Source organism: Grampus griseus (genome assembly GCF_964374135.1).
Source record: "Grampus griseus genome assembly, chromosome: 18".
NCBI classification, from domain to species: domain Eukaryota; kingdom Metazoa; phylum Chordata; class Mammalia; order Artiodactyla; family Delphinidae; genus Grampus; species Grampus griseus.
In genome coordinates, this window is record NC_139012.1 from 70436223 (window position 1) to 70458623 (window position 22401).

Sequence of the window (22401 nt, forward strand, 5' to 3'; positions counted from 1 at the left end):
CTGAGAATTTTTAAGCAGTTGAGCTTGAAGAATCCCACTGGGTTATTTCTATGTTGAATGATTATTAAAACATTATTATGATATTTAAAAATGATTCTTGGGCTTCCCTGGCGGCGCAGTGGTTGAGAGTCCACCTGCCGATTAAGGGGTCACAGGTTCGTGCCCCGGTCCGGGAAGATCCCACATGCCACGGAGCGGCTAGGCCCGTGAGCCATGGCCGCTGAGCCTGCACGTCCGGAGCCTGTGCTCCGCAACGGGAGAAGCCACAACAGTGAGAGGCCCGCGTACGCAAAAAAAAAAAAAAAAAAAAAAAAAAAAAAGATTCTTAATGTTTTATTATGTTCAGGTAACAAAACTTATCTTATTAAAACAAAAAATTTATTAAAACAAAATTATTAAAACAAAAATTATTAAAAATTATTTTTAAATTATTAAAACAAAAATTAGAAAGTAAATAAAATTTCTAATTTTATTCTACTTGCTATTCCAAATCAAATAGTCATTAAATATATTTGCTTCCAAATCAAGTCAGACCCATTTAAGTATGATACACTACTCCAGTCAGTTGAATTCTTTCTAGAGTAGGAAATAGTCACCTACTTGATATTATTTGAGAAACGTGGAGAGAGCTTTCTCCTCCTCCAGGTCACAGTGTCTCAAGTTTTACCATTAGAGATTCAGTACTTGGTGTTTGTCATCAGACGTTGCCTTTAAAATATGAATATCCTTGGGAAAAGTGAATCTTCTCATTGTTAGTCATCAATCCTTTTGTGAGCTTGCTTTTACCCAGTGTAAGTGTGAACAGAGACATAAAATTAGGTGAGAGAGAGAGAGAATAAAAATGGGGTGCAAGGAACTGTGGTATAGAGCAGGGGTCCCCAACCCCCGGGCCACGGACTGGTAGTGGTACGTGGCCTGTTAGGACCTGGGCCACACAGCAGGGGGTGAGCAGTGGGCAAGCGAGGGAAGCTTCATCTGCCGCTCCCCATCGCTCTCATTACCTCCTGAACCATCACCCCCACCCCACACCCCGGTCAGTGGAAAAATTGTCTTCCACGAAACTGGTGCCTGCATCGGCGTTTTGTCTCTTTCATTCCTGACTCTCGTAGAGTATTATTTACATGATGCTTTGAAAAAGTTAATAAAATATAAGTCTTTGTTTTTGAGAAATTCCTTCAGAATAATCAACAAATATTTATTGTATGTCTCTTCTGTGCCACACTTGTTGCTCAGCACATCACATGAATTATTGTACTTACTCCTCAAAGCAACCCTGTTTGCCTGATGAGGAAATGAGGCTCAGAGAAATTTGGTAACTTTCTGAAGGTCACGCAGCAAGCAACTGCCTTTCTGATTGCTAAACATAGATCTTAACCTCTAAACTCTATTTATTCTTAGGGTAATGGGGAACCATTGAACAGTTCCAAGAACAAAAGCAACATGATCAAATTGTATTTTAGAAACATCACACTGGATGTGAATAGATTGGGGGGAAATAAGACTAGATAGAGTCAGGCTAGAAGTTAGAAAGCTATTGCAATTATCTAAGCATGACATGAATGTTGCCCAGGATGTGGAAGTAGAAATGAAAAGATAGATTCAAGCAATATTCGAGAGTAGGCATAAACAGAATTTAACTGGAAGGACAGAAAAGTGTCAAAGATGGGTTTCCAATTGGAGCAACCAGGTAGATGGTTGTTTTCATCAGTTGGAGTTGCTATGACAAAAATACCGTAGACTGAGTGGCTTAAACAACAAATATTTATTTCTCTCTAGTTCTGGAAGCTAGAAGTCCAAGATCAAGACACTGGCAGATGTGGTGTCTGGTGAAAACTCATTTCCTGGTTTGCAAATGACCATTTTCCTCGCTGAGTCCTCACATGGCAGAGAACTCTGAGCTCTTCATCCTCTTATAAGGGCACCAGTCCCATCATGGGGACCCACCCCCATGACCTCATCCAAACCAAATTACCTCCCAAAGGCTCCACCTCCAAATACCATCACATTGGGGATTAGGCTTCAACACATGAATTTGGGGAGGGACGCACACATTCAGTCCACAGCAATGGTGATGCCTTTCACTAAGATGGGAACACAGAAAGAGTATCAGTTTGGGGCTGGGTGTATGTGTGAGGGGGCGGATAATGTTGAGCTCCGAACACATGGTGTTTGGGGTGTCTGTGAAATGTCCAAACGCAGATGTCCAATAAACAGTTTCCTCTATTGGCCTGAAGCTCAAGGAAAGAGATGTGGGCTGGAGATATAAATCTGGAGGTTATCAGGGTATGGATGGAAAGTAGATGAGATCACCCTGGAAAAAGTGCAAAGTAAAAAGAGAAGCCAGCCCTGTGCCATGTCTGAAAAATGAAATAAAACAAAAGTAAATTAAATCAATATGCAAGAATGGCACAGGCAAGAAGGGAATCCACCAAGAAAATGAAAAGGAACAGTTAGAGAGGTAGAAGAGATAGCAGGGACCGCATGGGAGAACAGGAGCCTAGAAGGATAAAGCTTTCGACGGGAGGAGTGCTCAGCTGCCTTGGCTGCTATAATGTTACTGAGAGATAAAGTGAGGCAGGGGATGGTTTTAGCACTAAGGAGGTTGTTGGTGACATGAGGACAGTGGAGTAGACGACAAAAACTAGACTTCAGTCTTCCTCTAGTTGCTAAATGGACGCATAGTATAGTGTAAATCTTTACATAAGTCTGAGAAAAATAAACTTCATGCATCTTCTTTGTCAATGAGTATTTTAATTACTTGTATTATTCCAAATACTTTGTGCACACTAAAATCATTCAATCCTAATATGCTAATTGGTATTTTACTTTCATTTCTGGAGGCCATTCGATTCTAATTTTACAATCTGTTTTTTCAAACTCAGTGATGATATTCTTGATGAAGACAGTGTAATTTTGAGATATTAAGAGAGTTTTTATTTTTTTATACAGGTGCTCTCTGACAAACAAAGCAAAGAGAGAGCAGGTAAGTCTCTTTGATGAAGTCTGTTTTACTATTTATCTATAAAAGTTGTTTGAAGAGCCTTGCCTAGTCACTATAAATTTAAGCATGCCACAAGTCTTGCTGAATAATTGATAGTCACAGTATGATGTTAAATTAGAGTATATTCTACGTCTTGAAAACTGGATCAGTTCACTCAGTTTTTCCCTGGTACTCGTGCAGCCATTTCGTGGGTTTAATTCCTGTTTTGTACAGTTGGTTCCATACGGATAGAAATTACTTTGCATAACTAGACCTGTTGTGATCATTTCACTGTCTATACAAATATGTTGTATAGATAGTGAAATCATTATGTTGTACACCTGAAACTACTATACTGTTATATGCGAACCATATCTCAAAAAAATTTTAATGAAATTAAAAAAAGAAATTCCTTTGCCTAACCAGACTTTATCTTGAAATATATACTATAGATAAAGTAGTAACAAAAGCTTACACCCGTACCAAAACAACTGCTCAGGTGAGTCCTCTTAATAAAAAAGGGTAGCAATTTTTCTTTGTATAGCTTCTGTATTTGGAAATGTTCTGTGTAAATCAAAATGTTTTACATCTTTTTTTATTTAAATGTTTTACATCTTAATTTATTGAATTTCTTATTTCAATAACTACATAAAATAACAGCTAACAACCCCCTGAACCACCACTTCTTACCAACGGTTTAGCAGCTGTTGTTTTATTTGAACAGTTCTTTATTTGAACAGTCATTGTGGACATATTCTGAATCTTCTCATTTGTGTTTACTTCATATGGTCATTTAAATGTTTACACTTGAAAGGAAGCCACTTCAAAAACTTTGTGTGACTCCACTACACACATTCTTTACATGTTGAAGATAATATGTTTCTGGAAAAGTTCAATGAAAAAATTAAAACTTCTTTTCTCTGAGTTAATATCTTTAAAGGCTTTTTTGAAATAATCTTGTCAAATAATGCCACTAAAAAATAATACTCTAATGCTGCCCTTATCTTCGGTAACCATCATTGTTTTCGTTTTCGAAAACCTCTTTTTCTTTAATCTGTTGGAGAAAACTTTTAGTCCCTATTCAGATACCCAAGATCTCAGCTTCAGTTCAAATTAGCATCAGCATTGGGTCTCTGGGATATAGTCATCTGCTGTTCTTCTGTCTCCTGGGGAGATTTGTAAGGAGACTTTCACACTGGACCAACAAGTGTGCAGGGCCCACCAGCTGTAGCAAAATCACCAGACCGAGTTTTCTTCTGCTGTTCTGTGAAATGCTTGTAGCATCAAGCATGCACAGTTTTGTCCATATCCATTTTTATATTTGAGACCTTAACAATACATAACCTTCAACCAACTGACACCTAAGTAGGGAATAAGCAAAGCCCACTTTTAAAATCTTACGAACGTGTCCCAGTTGTAAACTATGCCATAAGTAGAACCCTCTGTGCTTCACCTCTCTTGTTGAAATTCCAACCTGAGCTAGAGTTGATCTTGAATTTACGTCAGCAAAGACTGTACTTCACTCCAGAAATCACCAAATGAGGGATTTACACAAAAAAGTAGCATGTGAAGGTTTTAACTAGAATGTGATAGATTTATTTTCTTTTTATCATAAGCAAATCAAACTTGTTATAGTTAAAAAATACTTTCCATCACATAAAAGCTACAGTCAAGAGAGTAAATAAGAAACAACTGCCGTTAACTCCTGGCCAGAACTGACAAGTACTTTTCTAACAAATCTCCAATGAGGAAGTCCGTCTTTGGTGACTCTGATCCGGTGTAAATGCACCAGATTGGATGTGGAGCTTACCTACAAGTATTCAGGTATCACGCAGTGGGGCTTCAATCGACCAGAGGCTCAATTTTTAGCTGCTTATGCACTCTGCCAGCTAGTGTTTCATCTTGACAGAAAAAAAAAAAGAATAGGCAAGCAGGCCAGCAGAAACTAGAAAAGAGTCAAATCAGTTTTCACATAAATTTTATGGAAAGCGCTTTGGGAGTAGGAAATATTGGTGAGGGAAGTCTGAGGACAATTTTTCTTCACATGTAAATCAGAGGAGAATTTTTGAAGCCTAATTCAAATTTCCATGCAAATGTAAAATAGTCCATAAGTTTGGGTTTTTCAATAACAGCTGTCCTCTTTTTTTTATCTCATCTTTCAGATTATTTTTACGATTCAAATTTTTAATGGTCATTCCTTCCTGCTGTGTGTAAAATGTGAAGTCAGATCCCCTCACTTTTGGCTTCCCATCATTGCTTCTTGATTGGAGTGTCCAAGAGCTTCTCTCTGTGTGTTTTACCAAAGATGTAATGTAGAGGTCAGAACAGAAGAGGCTATTCAATATAGAGAGACGTAAGATGTAACATGACATAGAAAAAGGACATACTGTGACCCAGCCTCACTGTTTGCCCTTGTAAGGTGATTCCTAATGATTCTTTCTTGTGTGGCCTGATCCACATTTTCCTCTGGTCTCAGTCACTGGAGAGAGATAAATGGGGAACCCAATGTAATCGTGATCTCAAGCAGAAAAGCTTAGGCACAAGGAGGTGGTCTAAAGGCCAGTCGATGTGCTTACCTTCACTAATAGTTTAAGAGAGAGTGTCACTAAATAACTACACTCTTTTTTAAGGGGTCCAATAAACTGTCCAATAGGACCAAAATATTTCAGCCTAGTTGTGGAAGGAATATTTGCTGTGGTAACAGTGGAGTAAATTCTGAGTTTATGCCGATCAACACTGTGACCTTTGTGAGATAAAAAGTCAAAATGGAAATAAATGGTACATATTATGGTATGACTTCCTAATGGAATGAAAAATTAATTCATTTTTGAAAAGTGAATATAAATGTTTAAAAACTAACCCATATAGCTGTAGTTGACTTGATCTGCCCTTAAATTCAGTTTCTCATGGTATGTATTTTTCCTTTCTTCAATTTGTAAATAGGAGACCAAAGCCAAATTCCAGTATTGCTCACTATCAAGAATATTTGAATCTTGTACTGATAAACTGTTCTTCACATACAATGTACATTTCGCTTCCAGAGTGTAAAAAAAAAAAAATTTCTCTTCCATTTATAAAATGAGTTAAAAACCTAGGGAAAATAAGGTCACATCTGAAGAAATCACTTATGTTATTTTTTTCTCAGTAATTTCATTAGGGCAACACGGACAGCTCCTCCAAGCATAGTTTCAAAACAAGTTTCTTGGCCATAACTATCCCTCCTTCCTGAGAGTACTGTAATTACTTTCTGCCCCCTCAGCTTCATTGTGTTATGGAGTTTTGTTAGGCCCATTATCAAGAATATGAAGGCTCTGTCACAAAAAGAATTTCCCAAGTGATAGAGGTGCAGGGCACACAGGGAGTCAAACGTGCAGCCAAATCCAATGATTATGAACAGAAGCATATGCTATGGAATATTCTTCCATTTCATTAGAATTTACTTCTAGTGACAAATGCCCAAGATCGAGAAATTCTCAATGCCCCTCACCAACCCCAATTGGAAATTATGACTTCATTTTAACTCATAGAGTGTTGAACATCTACTATGTCCCTGGCACTGTGCAAGGTCTTAGCGACACTAAGATAAATGAGATAAAATTATCCCTCCTTCAAGAAAGTTATCCAACTTAAATCCCCTCTCTTGAGATTTCTTTAGTGAAAACAGAGCTTTTCAGTAAATGTGTGACTAGTGAAATTTACAATAATTTAATAAGTTATAAAATTGTGATTTCCTATAGCTACATAAAGAGAAGCAATTACCATTCGTGGCAGTATGCCCACATGAAGCAAAAGGAAAGCATCAGCGTGTTCTGAGAGGAAACTTGGTTTTATTTTATATTAATTTGTATGAATCTCTATCATTGAAATGCAAGTGCAGCATAAAGCTTAAGAGCTATGTAAATCTAGTTCACATTTTTTCGCTCCATATTTGAGTTGTACCAGTTTATTCTGGATACTTACTTATAGCCCTTGTAAGCTGCCAATTTAAATACAGATGGAAAGGAGAGTGGCTTTTATCCACCATTCCTACCTCTTGCACCTGGCATGCAAAGTCTTCTCCGGGGCAGTGCTTCCCAAATATCTATCAAAAAGCCCCCAATAACAGGAAGTCAGGGAAATTGCCAAGCCAGCAAACATGAAATTTGTTTTACCTGAAGAATTCAGATGACTTTTGCATTGCTATTTCCTTCACTTTAAATGCTTGTCCCCGACTCTTAGCATGGTTGTCTCCTCATCATCCAGCTTAAATCCACCTGCTTTTTTTTTTCTTAATTTAATTAATTAATTTATTTTTGGCTGCGTTGAGTCCTCGTTGCTGTGCACAGGCTTTCTCTAGTTGCAGCGAGCGGGGGCTACTCTTTGTTGCGGTGCATGGGCTTCTCATTGCGGCGGCTTCTCTTGTTGTGGAGCACGGGCTTGGTTGCTCTACGGCATGTAGGATCTTCCCGGCCCAAGGCCCGAACCCGTGTCCCCTGCATCAGCATGTGGATTCTTAACCACTGCGCCACCAGGGAAGCCCCCTAAATCCACCTGCTTTTAAAACTCTTCTCTGCCCCCTCTATCTGAAGAGGTTGCCTCCTCCCCCCACTAATTTCTAGCTCTGCAACTTTTTGTTTCCTTCACAGCACTTGTCAGAATTTAATTTCTTCCTTCCTTCCTTCCTCCCTCCCTCCCTCCCTTCCTTTTTCCTTCCTTCCTCACTTCCTACCTACCTTCCTTCCTTTCCATTAGATTAGATTGCCCATGTCTTATTTATTGTTTTATCCCCTGTGCCCAACAGACTGCTGCTACATAACAGGTGCTCAGAAACATTTGATGACTCGAAGAATTCCTGAATAACTGTTTTGTATTAAGATAATTGTGTGCCATCTAGAAAAAATATATATGCAGTAGGAAGACCACTGTGTTTATGCAGTGGCTTTGTGGCATTCTTGGCACATTGCTGAGTATCCAGTTTGAAGAGGATAAGTCTGGGATATTAGAGGAAGATAGAGGATCAGTGTTTATTGAGTGCCTACTGTGTGCTAGATTATGATGATTCTTTATGAATATTTACTCATTCAATCCTCAAGAAACCCTGTAATGTAAGAGGTATTGCCCTCACTTTTTACATATAAAAAATAAGGGTCAGTAAGATTAAATTGCTCAATGAGTGTCTAAGTTGGAATTTAAACCTGGTTCTATTTGATTTTTAAGATCATGTACTTTTCACTAAACAAATACTTCTTGAGGAGTATAGTGGGATTGTGGGGTGGTGGGGGGCCTGGGAGTTGCTCGTTGCTACTACTTGTCCAACCACTGTATTTTATGTATTCGTAAATTTATTGAGTTATTGCATAGGCATTATGATTCATTACATAATGAACACAAAGAAGGAAAAGACAGTGTCTTCCCTCGAGGAGCTCACAGTTAGTGGGGAAGAGAATAAACAAACAATACATAAAGTGATCAAAATGTAGATATTTTCTGTTATATTTATATACCAGCAATTTAGAGTGTAAATATGGCAAGGACACAGGCAGGACCCTTAAAATCAAGGAAAAATTACTTTTGCAAATATTTTAATAAAACTTCATTTAAATGTTCCCTCATAAATAGTAATCATTTATAAAAAATGAGTTCTGGAGACCAAAATTGAAGCAAAGAAAGAGGTTTGATCTTATGGTTGCTGTTGTTGCCTCTATAGTATCTTTGGAGGAAGCCAGACTTGAGCAAACCCTAAATGATAAAAGACAAATCAGTACCTGGTTTCTCCCCTTTGTGGTCTTTTGGGGAATGAGGCAGATTCTACTAGAGGGTGAGAGACCTTGAATAGATGAGATCATGACCAGAAAGCAGAAAAGCAGAAAGCAGATACAACACTTGGTAGCTAGTTTGTTGGCAGCAGGGAAAGAGTATTTTCTTGTTAAGAGAATCTTTCTTTGATATAATCAATAATTTCTTCAGTCAGAAACATTGAAGACTAATTTGTTTGTTTTTCAGTACCATTTCTTGCAAATAATAGACCTTAGCTGAAAAACATCCTTTTCACCTTATGTCCTATTTGTTTCATGATCTGAAAGGAAAATATAAAAATTTTCTATTCAATAACAACATGATTTTATCTTTTTATTTGTTATCTTAAAAAAATAGATCTCTCTACTTTTATGCATAGCATATTGGTTTCTTAAATAATATAAAGTTAATATTGAAAACAAAGTATTATTTCATTTTGAGGTTCTACGATATACCCACATCTTGTAAATAGATTTAAGATTAGTCCATGTTTATATTTATTATTCTTGAAATGCAATCTCCGTAAATAGTGCATTAAGGAAAATACGAGTTAAAAGACAGCCATAATTTTTGCTTTCGAAATTGCCTTTTATAAGTATGCTATATTTAAAAATATATAATCTTGAAACCATCATTCACACACCATTATTTTCACTGCAATTTTATTACAAATAAATATAGTCCCATGGAAGATTTTCAGTCATATTGACTGCAGCATTACTACAGATGAGTAACTTTGATGTATATTTACCTCTAGCCACTAATTCAGTCTTTGGAAATACTGGTAGGTCTAAATGGGTTTTTTGTAAGCTCCAGTTGTTTTGTGAAGCTGCCCCTTCCCCTAGGCAGCCCTGAAATTATCCAGTTGAAAATGTGGGACCTTTTTTGAGACATTGTTTTAATCCAGAGGGCTGATCATATGCTTAAAAAAAAGAATATTCTGACCCATATAATTTTTTACAGAAATTAATCATTGAATACTATTCAATTACATTCTGCTAATTTATATGTATGACTTTTGTTAACATCCTCCTCTAAGAAAGGAACAAAGATTCCAAAATCACATTAGAATATGGGCACCATCACCAACAGCTGGCAAGTAATTGGGGTTTCTCTCACTCTGTATCAGAAATTTCCAGCCCAGAACCTTCTGACATGGAAACATGGGTACCCCTCTCCTCCTTTACCGGCCAGCACTTTAATCTCCCCTGTTGTTCACTGAACACCCTCTGCTCTCTCACTCCTCAGAGACACAAAGACAAGATGTTCCCTGACCTCCCCACCTGGTAAATCCCTCTGCACATTCAAGAGGCAGATCAGAGGCTAATCCCTCTTCTGTTGAACTTTCCCTTAATCCCCCAAACAGAGTAAACCGGCACACGACACATTATGATCCTCCCTGTCATGGCTCCTATTACATTCTATAACTTCTATTGCAGAAGTTATATCTCCTGTAATATTCTATATCTTCTATTGCAGAAGTTATATCCTCGAAAGCAGACCACAATTTATTATTTTTTGTATCCTCGGTACATGCACATACTGGGTTCTTGATAAATTTTTGTTGAATGAATGAACGAATGAAATAATTTGCATTTTACATTTGTAACAACCTGTGAGGTAAGCAATACAGTAAATCCCCTACATACGAACAAGTTCCATTATGAGAATGCATTCGTAAGTCCAATTTGTTTGTAAGTCCAACAAAGTTAGCCTGGGTAACCAACTAACGCAATCAACTATATACCGCTGCTTTTATGCTTGCTTCCAGACACCCTGGGCTTGAAATAAAGATACTGTACTACTGTACTCTATACAGTACCATACAGTAAAGTACACAAAAGCGCACATGACAATGTACAACAGACACGTGAACTAACTTACGTGATTGGACATGCGAACACATATTCACATCTTTGAAAGTTCGCAGCTTGAAGGTTCGTATGTAGGGAACTTACTGTGTAGTTATTATCTTGATCTTACAGAAACTGAGGTTAATAGGCATTAAATGACTTGTTAACATGTATGCATCTGTTCTACTGACTGACAGAAGAAACTAACATTGAAACTTTAGTCAAATAATTTTTCTAGCACACCAGGTATTGAGTGTTGTTTTGCTTTTGTCCTTCAATTTTTTTCCCACGACTTGATTTTAACATTGGTTATTTGAAAATGCATATGCTCCATAACAGTACAAATAGAAATATAAGGCAAGCCCCAAATGCGAGGCAAATATGTCATTTAAAATCTATTAGCCTCATTAAAAAGGTAAAAAGAAACAAATGAAATTAATTTTTAAAATATTTTATTTAACCCATATCTCTAAAATATCATTTCAACATAAAATAAAAATTATAAATATTAATAAGATGTTTCACTTTTTTGTAGTAAGTATTTAAGATCTTGGGAGTATTTCACACTTCACATCACATCTCGGTTCAGACTAGTCACATTTTGATAGCACAAATTATAACATCTTTTTATAAGTCACTCTGTGATTTGCTGTTTGACACAGTCTGTGGGGAGCAACATTAGTGAATCAATTTAAGTGGTGAGAAAGGGGATATCATCATGGCATAGCTAGGGAAAATCAGTAAGCCACCGGTGTGAGTTATAGTGTCTTTTCCTCCATTGTTTTGATTTGAAATACTTGTAGGGATTATTGATTTCCTTAGTGGAATTATTGAAAGCATTCCTACTTCCCTCTGCAATCCAAAATATTATTTTTATTTATTTATTTATTTATTTTATTTATTACCTTTTACGTTTCTTAATGCAAAACTAAAGAACACTGTTCTTTTTAGAGACAGAACATGTGGGCATTAGAGACAGGCTGAAGATTGAGTGTAGGCTCCTGTTACTTACTAGCCTCATCATCAAAGGCAAGTTGCTGAGGTAACAGAAGTTACCGAAATAAGCCTCATTTTACTAATCTGCAAACATACATTACAACATACCTATTTGGCATAATTATTATGGGGGTTATATGAGATAACAGATGGAAAGTTCTGAGTATGATGCCTGCATGTGGTCAATATACAGTGGCTATTGCTTGCTTACTTACTAGCTCTATACAAAGTTCCCATAATCACCTCCAACTACAACTTATATTTACTGAGTAGCCAAGTGATACATGGTAAAGCATTTTAACGGTGGATACGAGGCCATAAACCAAGAATAGAAGGAGAAGTCAAGATGTTCTAACTTTTAAGATATCAAAGCTCTTTTTTTTAAATAAATTTATTTATTTATGGCTGTGTTGGGTCTTCGTTGCTGTGCACGGGCTTTCTCTAGTTGCAGTGAGTGGGGCAACTCTTTGTTGCGGTGCACGGTCTTCTCATTGTGGTGGCTTCTCTTGTTGCAGAGCATGGGCTCTAGGCACTGCAGGCATCAGTAGTTGTGGCACATGGGCTTCAGTAGTTGTGTCTCGCGAGCTCTAGAGCACAGGCTCAGTAGTTGTGGTGCACGGGCTTAATTGCTTCACGGCATGTGGGATCTTCCCGGCCCAGGGCTCAAACATGTGTCCCCTGCCTTGGCAGGTGGATTCTTAACCACTTCGCCACCAGGGCAGCCCAAAGCTCATTCTTTATATGTTATCTTGGATAAGTCACATTCTGCTTCCTTAGATATAAAAGGTAAAAAAAATGTTTTGCTTCAATAATAGAAGTACTGTGGCCACTTAATATAACAATTATTTCATAATAAGTTTTATAACAAATAAGTACACTCTACCACTCTGAAAGGAAATTTATGGATAAAAGATACACATAATTTTGAAAAGCAACATAATAAATGAAGTGTAATAAGTAAAAAGGAAAGTAATTTACAATTAAATGATTGTGTATTTAATATATAATGAAATAAAAGGAAAGTAATTTACAATTAAATGATTGTGTATTTAATATATAATGTTCAGCTTGATTATATTAGAAGATATAATGAAGTAGTCTGATGCTTATAATGAGTAGTTTTAGATTTAAAAGTGGTAAGAATATGCGAAGCCACTTGGTAGAAGAGTTACAGGAAAATGAAGGAGTAGAGGTAAGGATAGAATTAGAATAAAACCAGGGTCGAGATGAGTAATAACCGACAGACTTATGTGTATGATAAAAGGCAAAAGAAAATAACCTTAATTAAAGTAAAGATTAGATGCTAAGACAAATTGTCAACTCTTATGTAGAGAAAATGAGAAAGTTTGATTTCTTGCAAATGAGCTGAGCTTTGTTCATGTATGGTGTCACAATAATTAATTCCCTGTGTTATAACATGGGACAGAGAACAAAAAACCTATCTCCTTTCTTGAAATTCCACCTCATGGCAATGCATGCAGTCAGACTCATATTTAAAAAGACACTAGAGATCATTTCTTTCCATGGGCAACAGAAAATGAGGATGGATTAGAAAAAGCTTTACTACAAGAAGCTATAGAGAAATTGTATAATCAATGCATGGGAACAGTATTGAAAAACCTAGGTAATTACAAAATAAATGCTTTAATCATAGATGGTCATATTTAACATTTTAAAGTAAGTCTAAATAATACTAAATGTTAGCCTTCCCACAATTTACATGGTAGTTTCATTGCTGGAAAATTCAGTGTGTATTAAAACCATGTAAAAACTACTTTCTGTTTGTCTCTAAAATGGAATTAAGTTCTAGTTGCAGAGAAGCTCAGATAATAATTTATGTGGAAGGAGGTCTGGAAATCATGCAGAATGCAGGGCAGTTCTTCCCTGGGCATGCCTGTCCCATGGCTTTCAGGATAGTCACTAAATTCTAGTAGAAGCTCCTAGTTATTGCAGTAAACAAAAATGCACTCCCTCATTTTCTTCCCCAAAAGCACCCTTCTAGGAGGTTTAAGATCTCCATTGAGGCTTAGAGAGAAAGCACACCCTTGCATTTGAAACTTTCCACACACAGGCACTAACCTAGCAGCATGACGTGAGGTTGGGATACCTAAAATGGGACTGAGTGTGCATCTGCAACTTGTTCCTTCAACTGCCTGGTGCCAACCGTGGCGTGCCAGTTCTAACAGCCCCTAGGCACTTCAGATGCTAGCTGGACGCTCTGTTTGTTGATGGCCTTGAAAGAATCTCTTTCCAAGTAGGAGACGTAGGCAAAACTTCACGCTGCTAGTCAAAAACAAACACCACTGAATAAATGAGTATACAATGCAAATCTGTTGTGCCATTTGAATAATTACATATATGGTGGTTTTCCTTTTCACTGAGCTCTTGTACAAAGTGAGACTACAATTTTTGTTCATCTTTTGAGAATTTCAATGAGTTTTAAAACTTCTATTACCTATTCTTAGCTCCAAAAACTCCCATCAAAATCCATCTGTCATTTGATAACAATCAGCAGCTCAAATTAACAAACTCTCAGCCTTGGATAGGAGTTTAATTCATCTATAAAAGTCATCTTTCAGTTGTGGAAGCAAACCAATTTCTCTTCTGGAAAATTCACTAAAGGCAAGCTTCTCAGACTATGCCTATTTTGAGTAACATTGTAAGGTTTCTGAAAGGCACACTTGAGTTATATAATAACATACAAAATGAATTTAGCTTTTTACATGTAAAATACATCCACATCCCTACTGCTTATGGCCTTTTTTTTACAGGCAGTTCCTATTGCCTATAGGCATGTTCCCGATCACCCATGGGATGAAATCCAGAAAACTTGTCTGGCCATCAGAGTTCCTAAACAGTCTGACTGCCACTTACCCCCACCCCCATCCCATGCTGTCAGACAGCCTCCAGCTCATCCCTCTTGCAGCTGTCTGTATTTGCCTCCTCACAGCCATCACTCAGGCCAGACACAGGAGCTTCTGGGCCGGCCATTGAACTCCTACTTGGTCATGTAATCACTTCACTTTGAGTCAATTTTTTCATAAGTACAAAGTAGGGGGCATTAAATAAAGTTAATGTTTGTAGAATGCTTAGCACACAGTCGCTCCTCCAGAATTGTGAGTTCCTGTCTCCTCCCTTCTAAGGTCTTCATCTCTACATCTATAAAAACAACTGTCTTTGAGACCAACCCAAATTCCACCTCTGTGAAAATTTCCCTTGAGACCTCAGCTAGAAGTACTCACTCATTTACAGATGAAGAAACTAGATACAGAAAAATTAAGTAACTACTGATAGCTCAGGGCTTCATAACTGGTAAGTGGTAAAGATAGATTCCAACCTAGGTAATCTGGTTCTAGAGTGTGTGTTTTTATTTTTATTTTTTAACAGGACATAAATTTTTTTAAAACACAACTTTATTGAGATATAATTTACATGCCATACATTTCACCCATTTAAGTGTACAACTCAAAAAAAAAAAAAGGGTACAGCTCAATGGTTTTTACCCTGTATACAGAGTTGTGCAACCGTCACCACAATCAATTTGAGAATATTCTCATTACTCCAGAAAGAAACCCCCCACCCATTAGCAGTCACTTCCCATTTCCCCGTTAATCCTACCCTGTAGTCCTTGGCCACCGTTAATCAACTTTCTATCTCTATAGATTTGCCTGTTCTGGACATTGCATATAAATGGACTCATACAACATGTGGTCTTCTGTGCCTCATTACTCTCTTCCCATAACGCTTTCAAGGTTCTTCCACATTTTGGCATGTATCAGTACTTCATTTCTCTTTATTGCTGAGTAATGTTCCATTTTATGGATAAACTTTATTTAGTTTATCTATTTATCAGTTTATGGACATTTGGATTCTTCCCACTTGTTGGCTATTATGATTATACGAATATTATTATGAATATTCATCTGCACATTTTTGTGTGAACATACGTTTTTGTTATTCTTGGGTACATACTTAGAATTGCTGGGTCATATGGTAACTCTGTGGTAAACTTTTTGAGGAACTGCCAAACTGTTTTCCAAAGTGACTGTACCAATTTAAATTCCTACGAACAATGTGTGAGGGTTCCAATTTCTCCACATCCTCACCAATACTTATTATTATCTGACTTTTGTTATAGCCATCCTAGTGGGTATGAAATACTATCTCACTGTGGTTTTGATTTGCATTTCCCTAATGACTAATGATGTTGAACATCTTTTCACATGCCTGTTGGCCATTTGCATATCTTCCTTGAAGAAATGTCTGTTAAATCTTTTAAAATTTTTTGTAAGCCCATTTTTAAATTGGGTTATTTGTCTTTTCAAAGTGTTGAGTTGTTTCAGAGTGTTGAGGAGTTTTTAAATATATTCTTGTAGACAAACCCTTATCAGATATATGGTTTGGAAATATTTTCTCCTATTCTGTGAGGTGTCATTTCACTTTTTACTGATGTTCTTTGAAGTACAAATTTTTTAAACTTCGATGACTTCCAATTCATTTTCTCTTTTGTTGCTTATGTTTGTTTTGTTGCTTATATCTAAGAAAGCTTTGCCTAACCTAACCCAAGTTCATGAAAATTTATTCGTATGTTTTCTTCTAAAAGTCTTGTGGTGTTAGCACTTAAATTTAGGCCTGTGATCACTTGGAATTAATTTTTTGTGTGTGGTCCAATGAAGGAGTCTGACTCCAGTCTTTCGCATATGGCTATCCAGTTGTTCCAGCATCACTTGTTGAAAAAACTATTCTTTCCGCCACTGAATTGACACCCTTGTTGATAAAGAGCCTGTGTACTTAATTTCAGTACTGTGCTACATCTGTCACTTCTACTCTCTGTCCATCAGATCCCTTCATCCTCACAAACTACATTTTCTTCCTCAGTCATACCATACTCTTCCACACATCCATACTTCCCTACATTCTTCCTGTCTGTCCTGAATGCAACTCCCCATTTTGTCTGCTATCCTGAAGACCAGCTCAAATGGAATCTATTTTGTCTAGTTTTTGTGGCTTTACCTGCAGCATATTATTTAGTTTTTCAAAATGTTTTACTTTTCATACTGGATCATTATCTAGTTACTGACAATTCCTCTACTGTTAAAAAACTATCATTCTCTTTCTCCAAGCACTTAGCACAGTGTCCAGCATATTATAGACACTATAGATATAAATCTGTTGAAATGAATGAATGAAAACGGCCTTGGCTAGGAATTTTAGGGGCTATAAGAAACCCAGGAAGATCCTAAAGCAATCAGGTATTCAATAAATATAAAAGGTGTTAAAATGAAAACTGCAACCCACAGTGAAAACATCATTTTCTCATGCTTCTGATAAATTTCCTGCAGACTTATCCTTGCTATATCACTGTTAAAACAGTGAAAGTTAGTGAAAATTTTACAGGTTGATGAAAGATTTTGTGAGCTAATGCACTATTTAAATGTATTTTACAGACTGCATTACTGAAAATACTTTAAAATTAATTTTGTTAATGTCTATCTCTTGCTTAGTTTTTATAGCATATTTTTGAAAGATTTTTTAAATTTATTTTTTATTTTTTTTACATCTTTATTGGAGTATAATTGCTTTACAATGGTGTGTTAGTTTCTGCTTTATAACAAAGTGAATCAGTTATACATATACATATATTCCCATATCTCTTCCCTCTTGTGTCTCCCTCCCTCCCACCCTCCCTATCCCACCCCACCAGGAGGTCACAAAGCACCGAGCTGATATCCCTGTGCTATGCGGCTGCTTCCCACTAGCTATCTACCTTACGTTTGGTAGTGTATATATGTCCATGCCTCTCTCTCGCTTTGTCACAGCTTACCCTTCCCCCTCCCCATATCCTCAAGTCCATTCTCTAGTAGGTCTGTGTCTTTATTCCTGTCTTACCCCTAGGTTCTTCATGACATTTTTTTTTCTTAAATTCCATATATATGTGTTAGCATACGGTATTTGTCTTTCTCCTTCTGACTTACTTCACTCTGTATGACAGACTCTAGGTCTATCCACCTCATTACAAATAGCTCAATTTCTTTTCTTTTTATGGCTGAGTAATATTCCATTGTATATATGTGCCACATCTTCTTTATCCATTCATCCAATGATGGACACTTAGGTTGTTTCCATCTCCAGGCTATTGTAAATAGAGCTGCAATGAACATTTTGGTGTATGACTCTTTTTGAATTATGGTTTTCTCAGGGTATATGCCCAGTAGTGGGATTGCTGGGTCATATGGTAGTTCTACTTGTAGTTTTTTAAGGAACCTCCATACTGTTCTCCATAGTGGCTGTACCAATTCACATTCCCACCAACAGTGCAAGAGTGTTCCCTTTCCTCCGCACCCTCTCCAGCATTTATTGTTTCTAGATTTTTTTGATGATGGCCATTCTGACTGGTGTGAGATGATATCTCATTGTAGTTTTGATTTGCATTTCTCTAATGATTAATGATGTTGAGCATTCTTTCATGTGTTTGTTGGCAGTCTGTATATCTTCTTTGGAGAAATGTCTATTTAGGTCTTCTGCCCATTTTTGGATTGGGTTGTTTGTTTTTTTGTTATTGAGCTGCATGAGCTGCTTATAAATTTTGGAGATTACTCCTTTGTCAGTTGCTTCATTTGCAAATATTTTCTCCCATTCTGAGGGTTGTCTTTTGGTCTTGTTTACAGTTTCCTTTGCTGTGCAAAAGCTTTGAGGTTTCATTAGGTCCCATTTGTTTATTTTTGTTTTTATTTCCATTTCTCTAGGAGGTGGGTCAAAAAGGATCTTGCTGTGATTTATGTCGTAGAGTGTTCTGCCTATGTTTTCCTCTAAGAGTTTGATAGTGTCTGGCCTTACATTTAGGTCTTTAATCCATTTTGAGCTTATTTTTGTGTATGGTGTTAGGGAGTGATCTAATCTCATACTTTTACATGTATCTGTCCAGTTTTCCTAGCACCACTTATTGAAGAGGCTGTCCTTTCTTTACTGTCCATTCCTGCCTCCTTTATCAAAGATAAGGTGACCATATGTGCATGGCTTTATCTCTGGGCTTTCTGTTCTGTTCCATTGACCTATCTTTCTGTTTTTGTGCCAGTACCATACTGTCTTGATTACTGTAGCTTTGTAGTATAGTCTGAAGTCAGGGAGCCTGATTCCTCCAGCTCCGTTTTTTGTTCTCAAGATTGCTTTGGCTATTCGGGGTCTTTTGTGTTTCCATACAAATTGTGAAACTTTTTGTTCTAGTTCTGTGAAAAATACCAGTGGTAGTTTGATAGGGATTGCATTAAATCTGTAGATTGCTTTGGGTAGTATAGTCATTTTCACAATGTTGATTCTTCCAATCCAAGAACATGGTATATCTCTCCATGTTTTTGTATCATCTTTACTTTCTTTCATCAGTGTCTTATAATTTTCTGCATACAGGTCTTTTGTCTCCTTAGGAAGGTTTATTCCTAGATATTTTATTCTTTTTGTTGCAGTGGTAAATGGGAGTGTTTTCTTGAGTTCACTTTCAGGTTTTTCATCATTAGTGTGTAGGAATGCGAGAGATTTCTGTGCATTAATTTTGTATCCTGCTACTTTACCAAATTCATTGATTAGCTCTAGTAGTTTTCTGGTAGCATCTTTAGGATTCTCTATGTATAGTATCATGTCATCTGCAAACAGTGACAGCTTTACTTCTTCTTTTCCGATTTGGATTCCTTTTATTTCCTTTTCTTCTCTGATTGCTGTGGCTAAACCTTCCAAAACTATGTTGAATAAGAGTGGTGAGAGTGGGCAACCTTGTCTTGTTCCTGATCTTAGTGGAAATGCTTTCAGTTTTTCACCATTGAGGACGATGTTGGCTGTGGGTTTGTCATATATGGCCTTTATTGTGTTGAGGAAAGTTCCCTCTATGCCTACTTCTGGAGGGTTTTTATCATAAATTGGTGTTGAATTTTGTCGAAAGCTTTCTCTTCATCGATTGAGATGATCATATATTTTTTCTCCTTCAATTTGTTAATATGGTGTATCAAATTGATTGATTTGCTTATATTGAAGAATCCTTGCATTCCTGGAATAAACCCCACTTGATCATGGTGTATGATCCTTTTAATGTGCTGTTGGTTTCTGTTTGCTAGTATTTTGTTGAGGATTTTTGCATCTATGTTCATCAGTGATATTGGTCTGTAGTTTTCTTTCTTTGTGACATCTTTGTCTGCTTTTGGTATCAGGGTGATGGTGGCCTCGTAGAATGAGTTTGGGGGTGCAAAAACAGTCCAAAAAAGCCTGTATACTCTTTGACAGATTTACCTATATAACCATCATCCAGACTTACCAATTTTTAACATTTTAATATTTTTTAAACATTTTGTTCTATTTGCTTTATCATTTACGCTCTCTCTAGTTAACTCATCCTTTGTTTTTGCCAAACTAAGCAAATACATGTATACTTTCTTATTTCTTCTTTTTTTTGCACAAAATTAGTATTCTGTTTTTGCTCTTTTGCATTTTTTTTTATGTCACCTAACAATATATCCTGGAGAGCACTCTTCATATCATTTTGGGATTTTTTGTTTTGTTTTGTTTTTAATAGCCACATGGCACTCCATTGTGTGTACGGACCACGGTTTAACCAACTTATCTCCTATGATTAGGCTATTAGGTACTTTCCAACATTTTGCAAATACAAATAATGCTGAAAGACATAATATTACACATATGTGTTTTCATATTGCCAGGGTATGTGAGGGTTAAATTTCTTGAAATGGAATTGCTTGGTAGAAAGGCTTTACTTATTTGCATTCACACCAGCGATATATAAAAGTGCTATTTCCCATAGCCTCACCAAGTGAATATATTCTCAAGCTTTTACTTTTGCCAGTCTGGTAGGTCAAATTGATCTCTCAGTGTACTTTAAATTTACATTTCTCTTATTATGAATGAAGATGAGCATCTTTTCATATATATAATGGCTGTTTTGTGTTTTGTATGTCTTTACGAATTGTTGTTCATGTCCTTTGCCCATTTTTCTTTCAGTTTTTGGTCTTTTTCTACTCTTGAGTTTTGAAAGTTTCCAATATATTAGGAATATTAGCACTTTATCTATAATACATATTAACAATATTTTCTCCTGTTTTGTCATTTGGAACTTCTATGTTCCACTCTTTTCTCATGGAGTTTTTGTCACATAAAAGTTCGTTTCATTTGTGATGCTTTGCTTTGAGTTGAATCTATCAACCTTTTCTTATATTGCATCTGGACTTTGGCTCAAAGGTAGAAAGCTGGTCCCCATACCTAGGTTATAGTGTAATTCACTTATGTTTTCTTCTTGTTCTTATATGCTTTCCTTTTTTGTTTTAACGTAAAGTATTATTATTTTAATACATTGCTGAATATCTGCTACTTTTAAATTTTATATTTCTTGCACCGATGTTTACAGTTGAGATTAATTACAATTTTCTATACATTGTGATATCTTTAATATAAAGTTATCCTGGTTTTATAAAAATAAATTTGAGTTAGTTCTCACTTTTTCCATGATCAAAAGTAGTTTGAATACCATTGGAATGATCTGGCTTTATTTAATCAGAACTTGAGAGATATTTATTCACCTTTTCATTCTCTTTTATAGCAATTAGTCTGTTTAACCTTTTCATTTTGGGTTGTTTGGAAATTTTAATTTTCTTAAGAAATTATCCATTTCCTGAACATTTTCAAATTTGTTGCTGTAGATCTGCGTATAGAGAGCTCTACATGGTAAAGAGGGACAATATGCACCTTCTCTATTGACTGTCTCATTTTAAAGAGAGAATGTCAGGATATTGGGTTTTTTTATTAAATATTATGACTCCAGTTTGTATTACAGTACTCCAGTGTTATTTCTATAAGATTCCACCTAATGGATAAAACTGGGGGTAAAATCGCAAACTTGTTTTTGCTTCCCAAACTCGTAGGCTTTCTCTGTTTCTCTCTTAGAGATTCAAATATATGATTGAGAGAAAGCCTCAGGAAAATGATTAATTTCATTGATCATCATTATCACTATCATTATCATTATTATAATGATTATCATTATCATTATTGATCATCATTATCACATCATTATCATCATTATCATATAATCACTTAGATTCAGAGAATACTAGAGCTGGAGAAAAGATTATAGATAATTAGTCCAACCCTTTCACCCTATAAACAAGGAAGCTGAAACCTTGTCGGGGTGACTTGCTCAGAGTTACCATCACAAATGAGTGGTTAGTGGTAGAGCCAGGGCAAGAAGCTGGTTTCCCAGCCTCTTGTATCCTATTCTAGTGCTCTTGCTTAGTTTCCCCTCCCTGCTTTTAGGGGAACTACTCGCATGTTGGGCTTAATGCAGATTCCTGCAGACTTCTACTTTCAATCAAAGTGAGTCAGCGCACCCAAAAGAGGTGATCCTGCAGGAAAGTGAGTGCACACTTGGAAATTCAGAATTAAGCTTTGGGTGAAGTTATTTCTTCAGGAGTAAAGCCCACTCACACAGTAGAAAGCCGTGAGAAGTTAAAGATCTGTTGATCCTTGGCCTCCATTATTCTCCTCACTGCACCCTCACCCATTGGAGATTTTTCCTAAAGCTCTTCAGAGTCCTCAGATGACCTCCAGGGAGACTGTAGTTACAAACAGCATGCAGGTTATTATCACTTGGCTGACAAAATTTTGCTGAGAATCAAATGATTGATGTATCCATCTGTTGCTCTGGTAAAACCTGAGGAGGGTCTGAAGTGAAGCTGGCTGTATAGGTGGTGTCCTCAGCAATACATGACCCATGGAAAGGCCTTAACCGTTTGCCAACTGCTT

The 22401-nt window shown here is 36.7% G+C and overlaps 1 protein-coding gene across 1 annotated transcript in view; it reads left to right on the top strand.

Moving 5' to 3' along the window:
• STARD13 (StAR related lipid transfer domain containing 13) overlaps positions 1–22401 on the top strand; it is a gene marked incomplete at its 5' end in the record, with an annotated part of 364303 nt that overhangs the window by 66250 nt on the left and 275652 nt on the right. The window contains one exon of the mRNA XM_082675458.1: positions 2950–2983. Within this exon, the coding sequence (XP_082531584.1) occupies positions 2950–2983 (34 nt within the window). The remainder of the gene's footprint in view (positions 1–2949; positions 2984–22401) is intronic.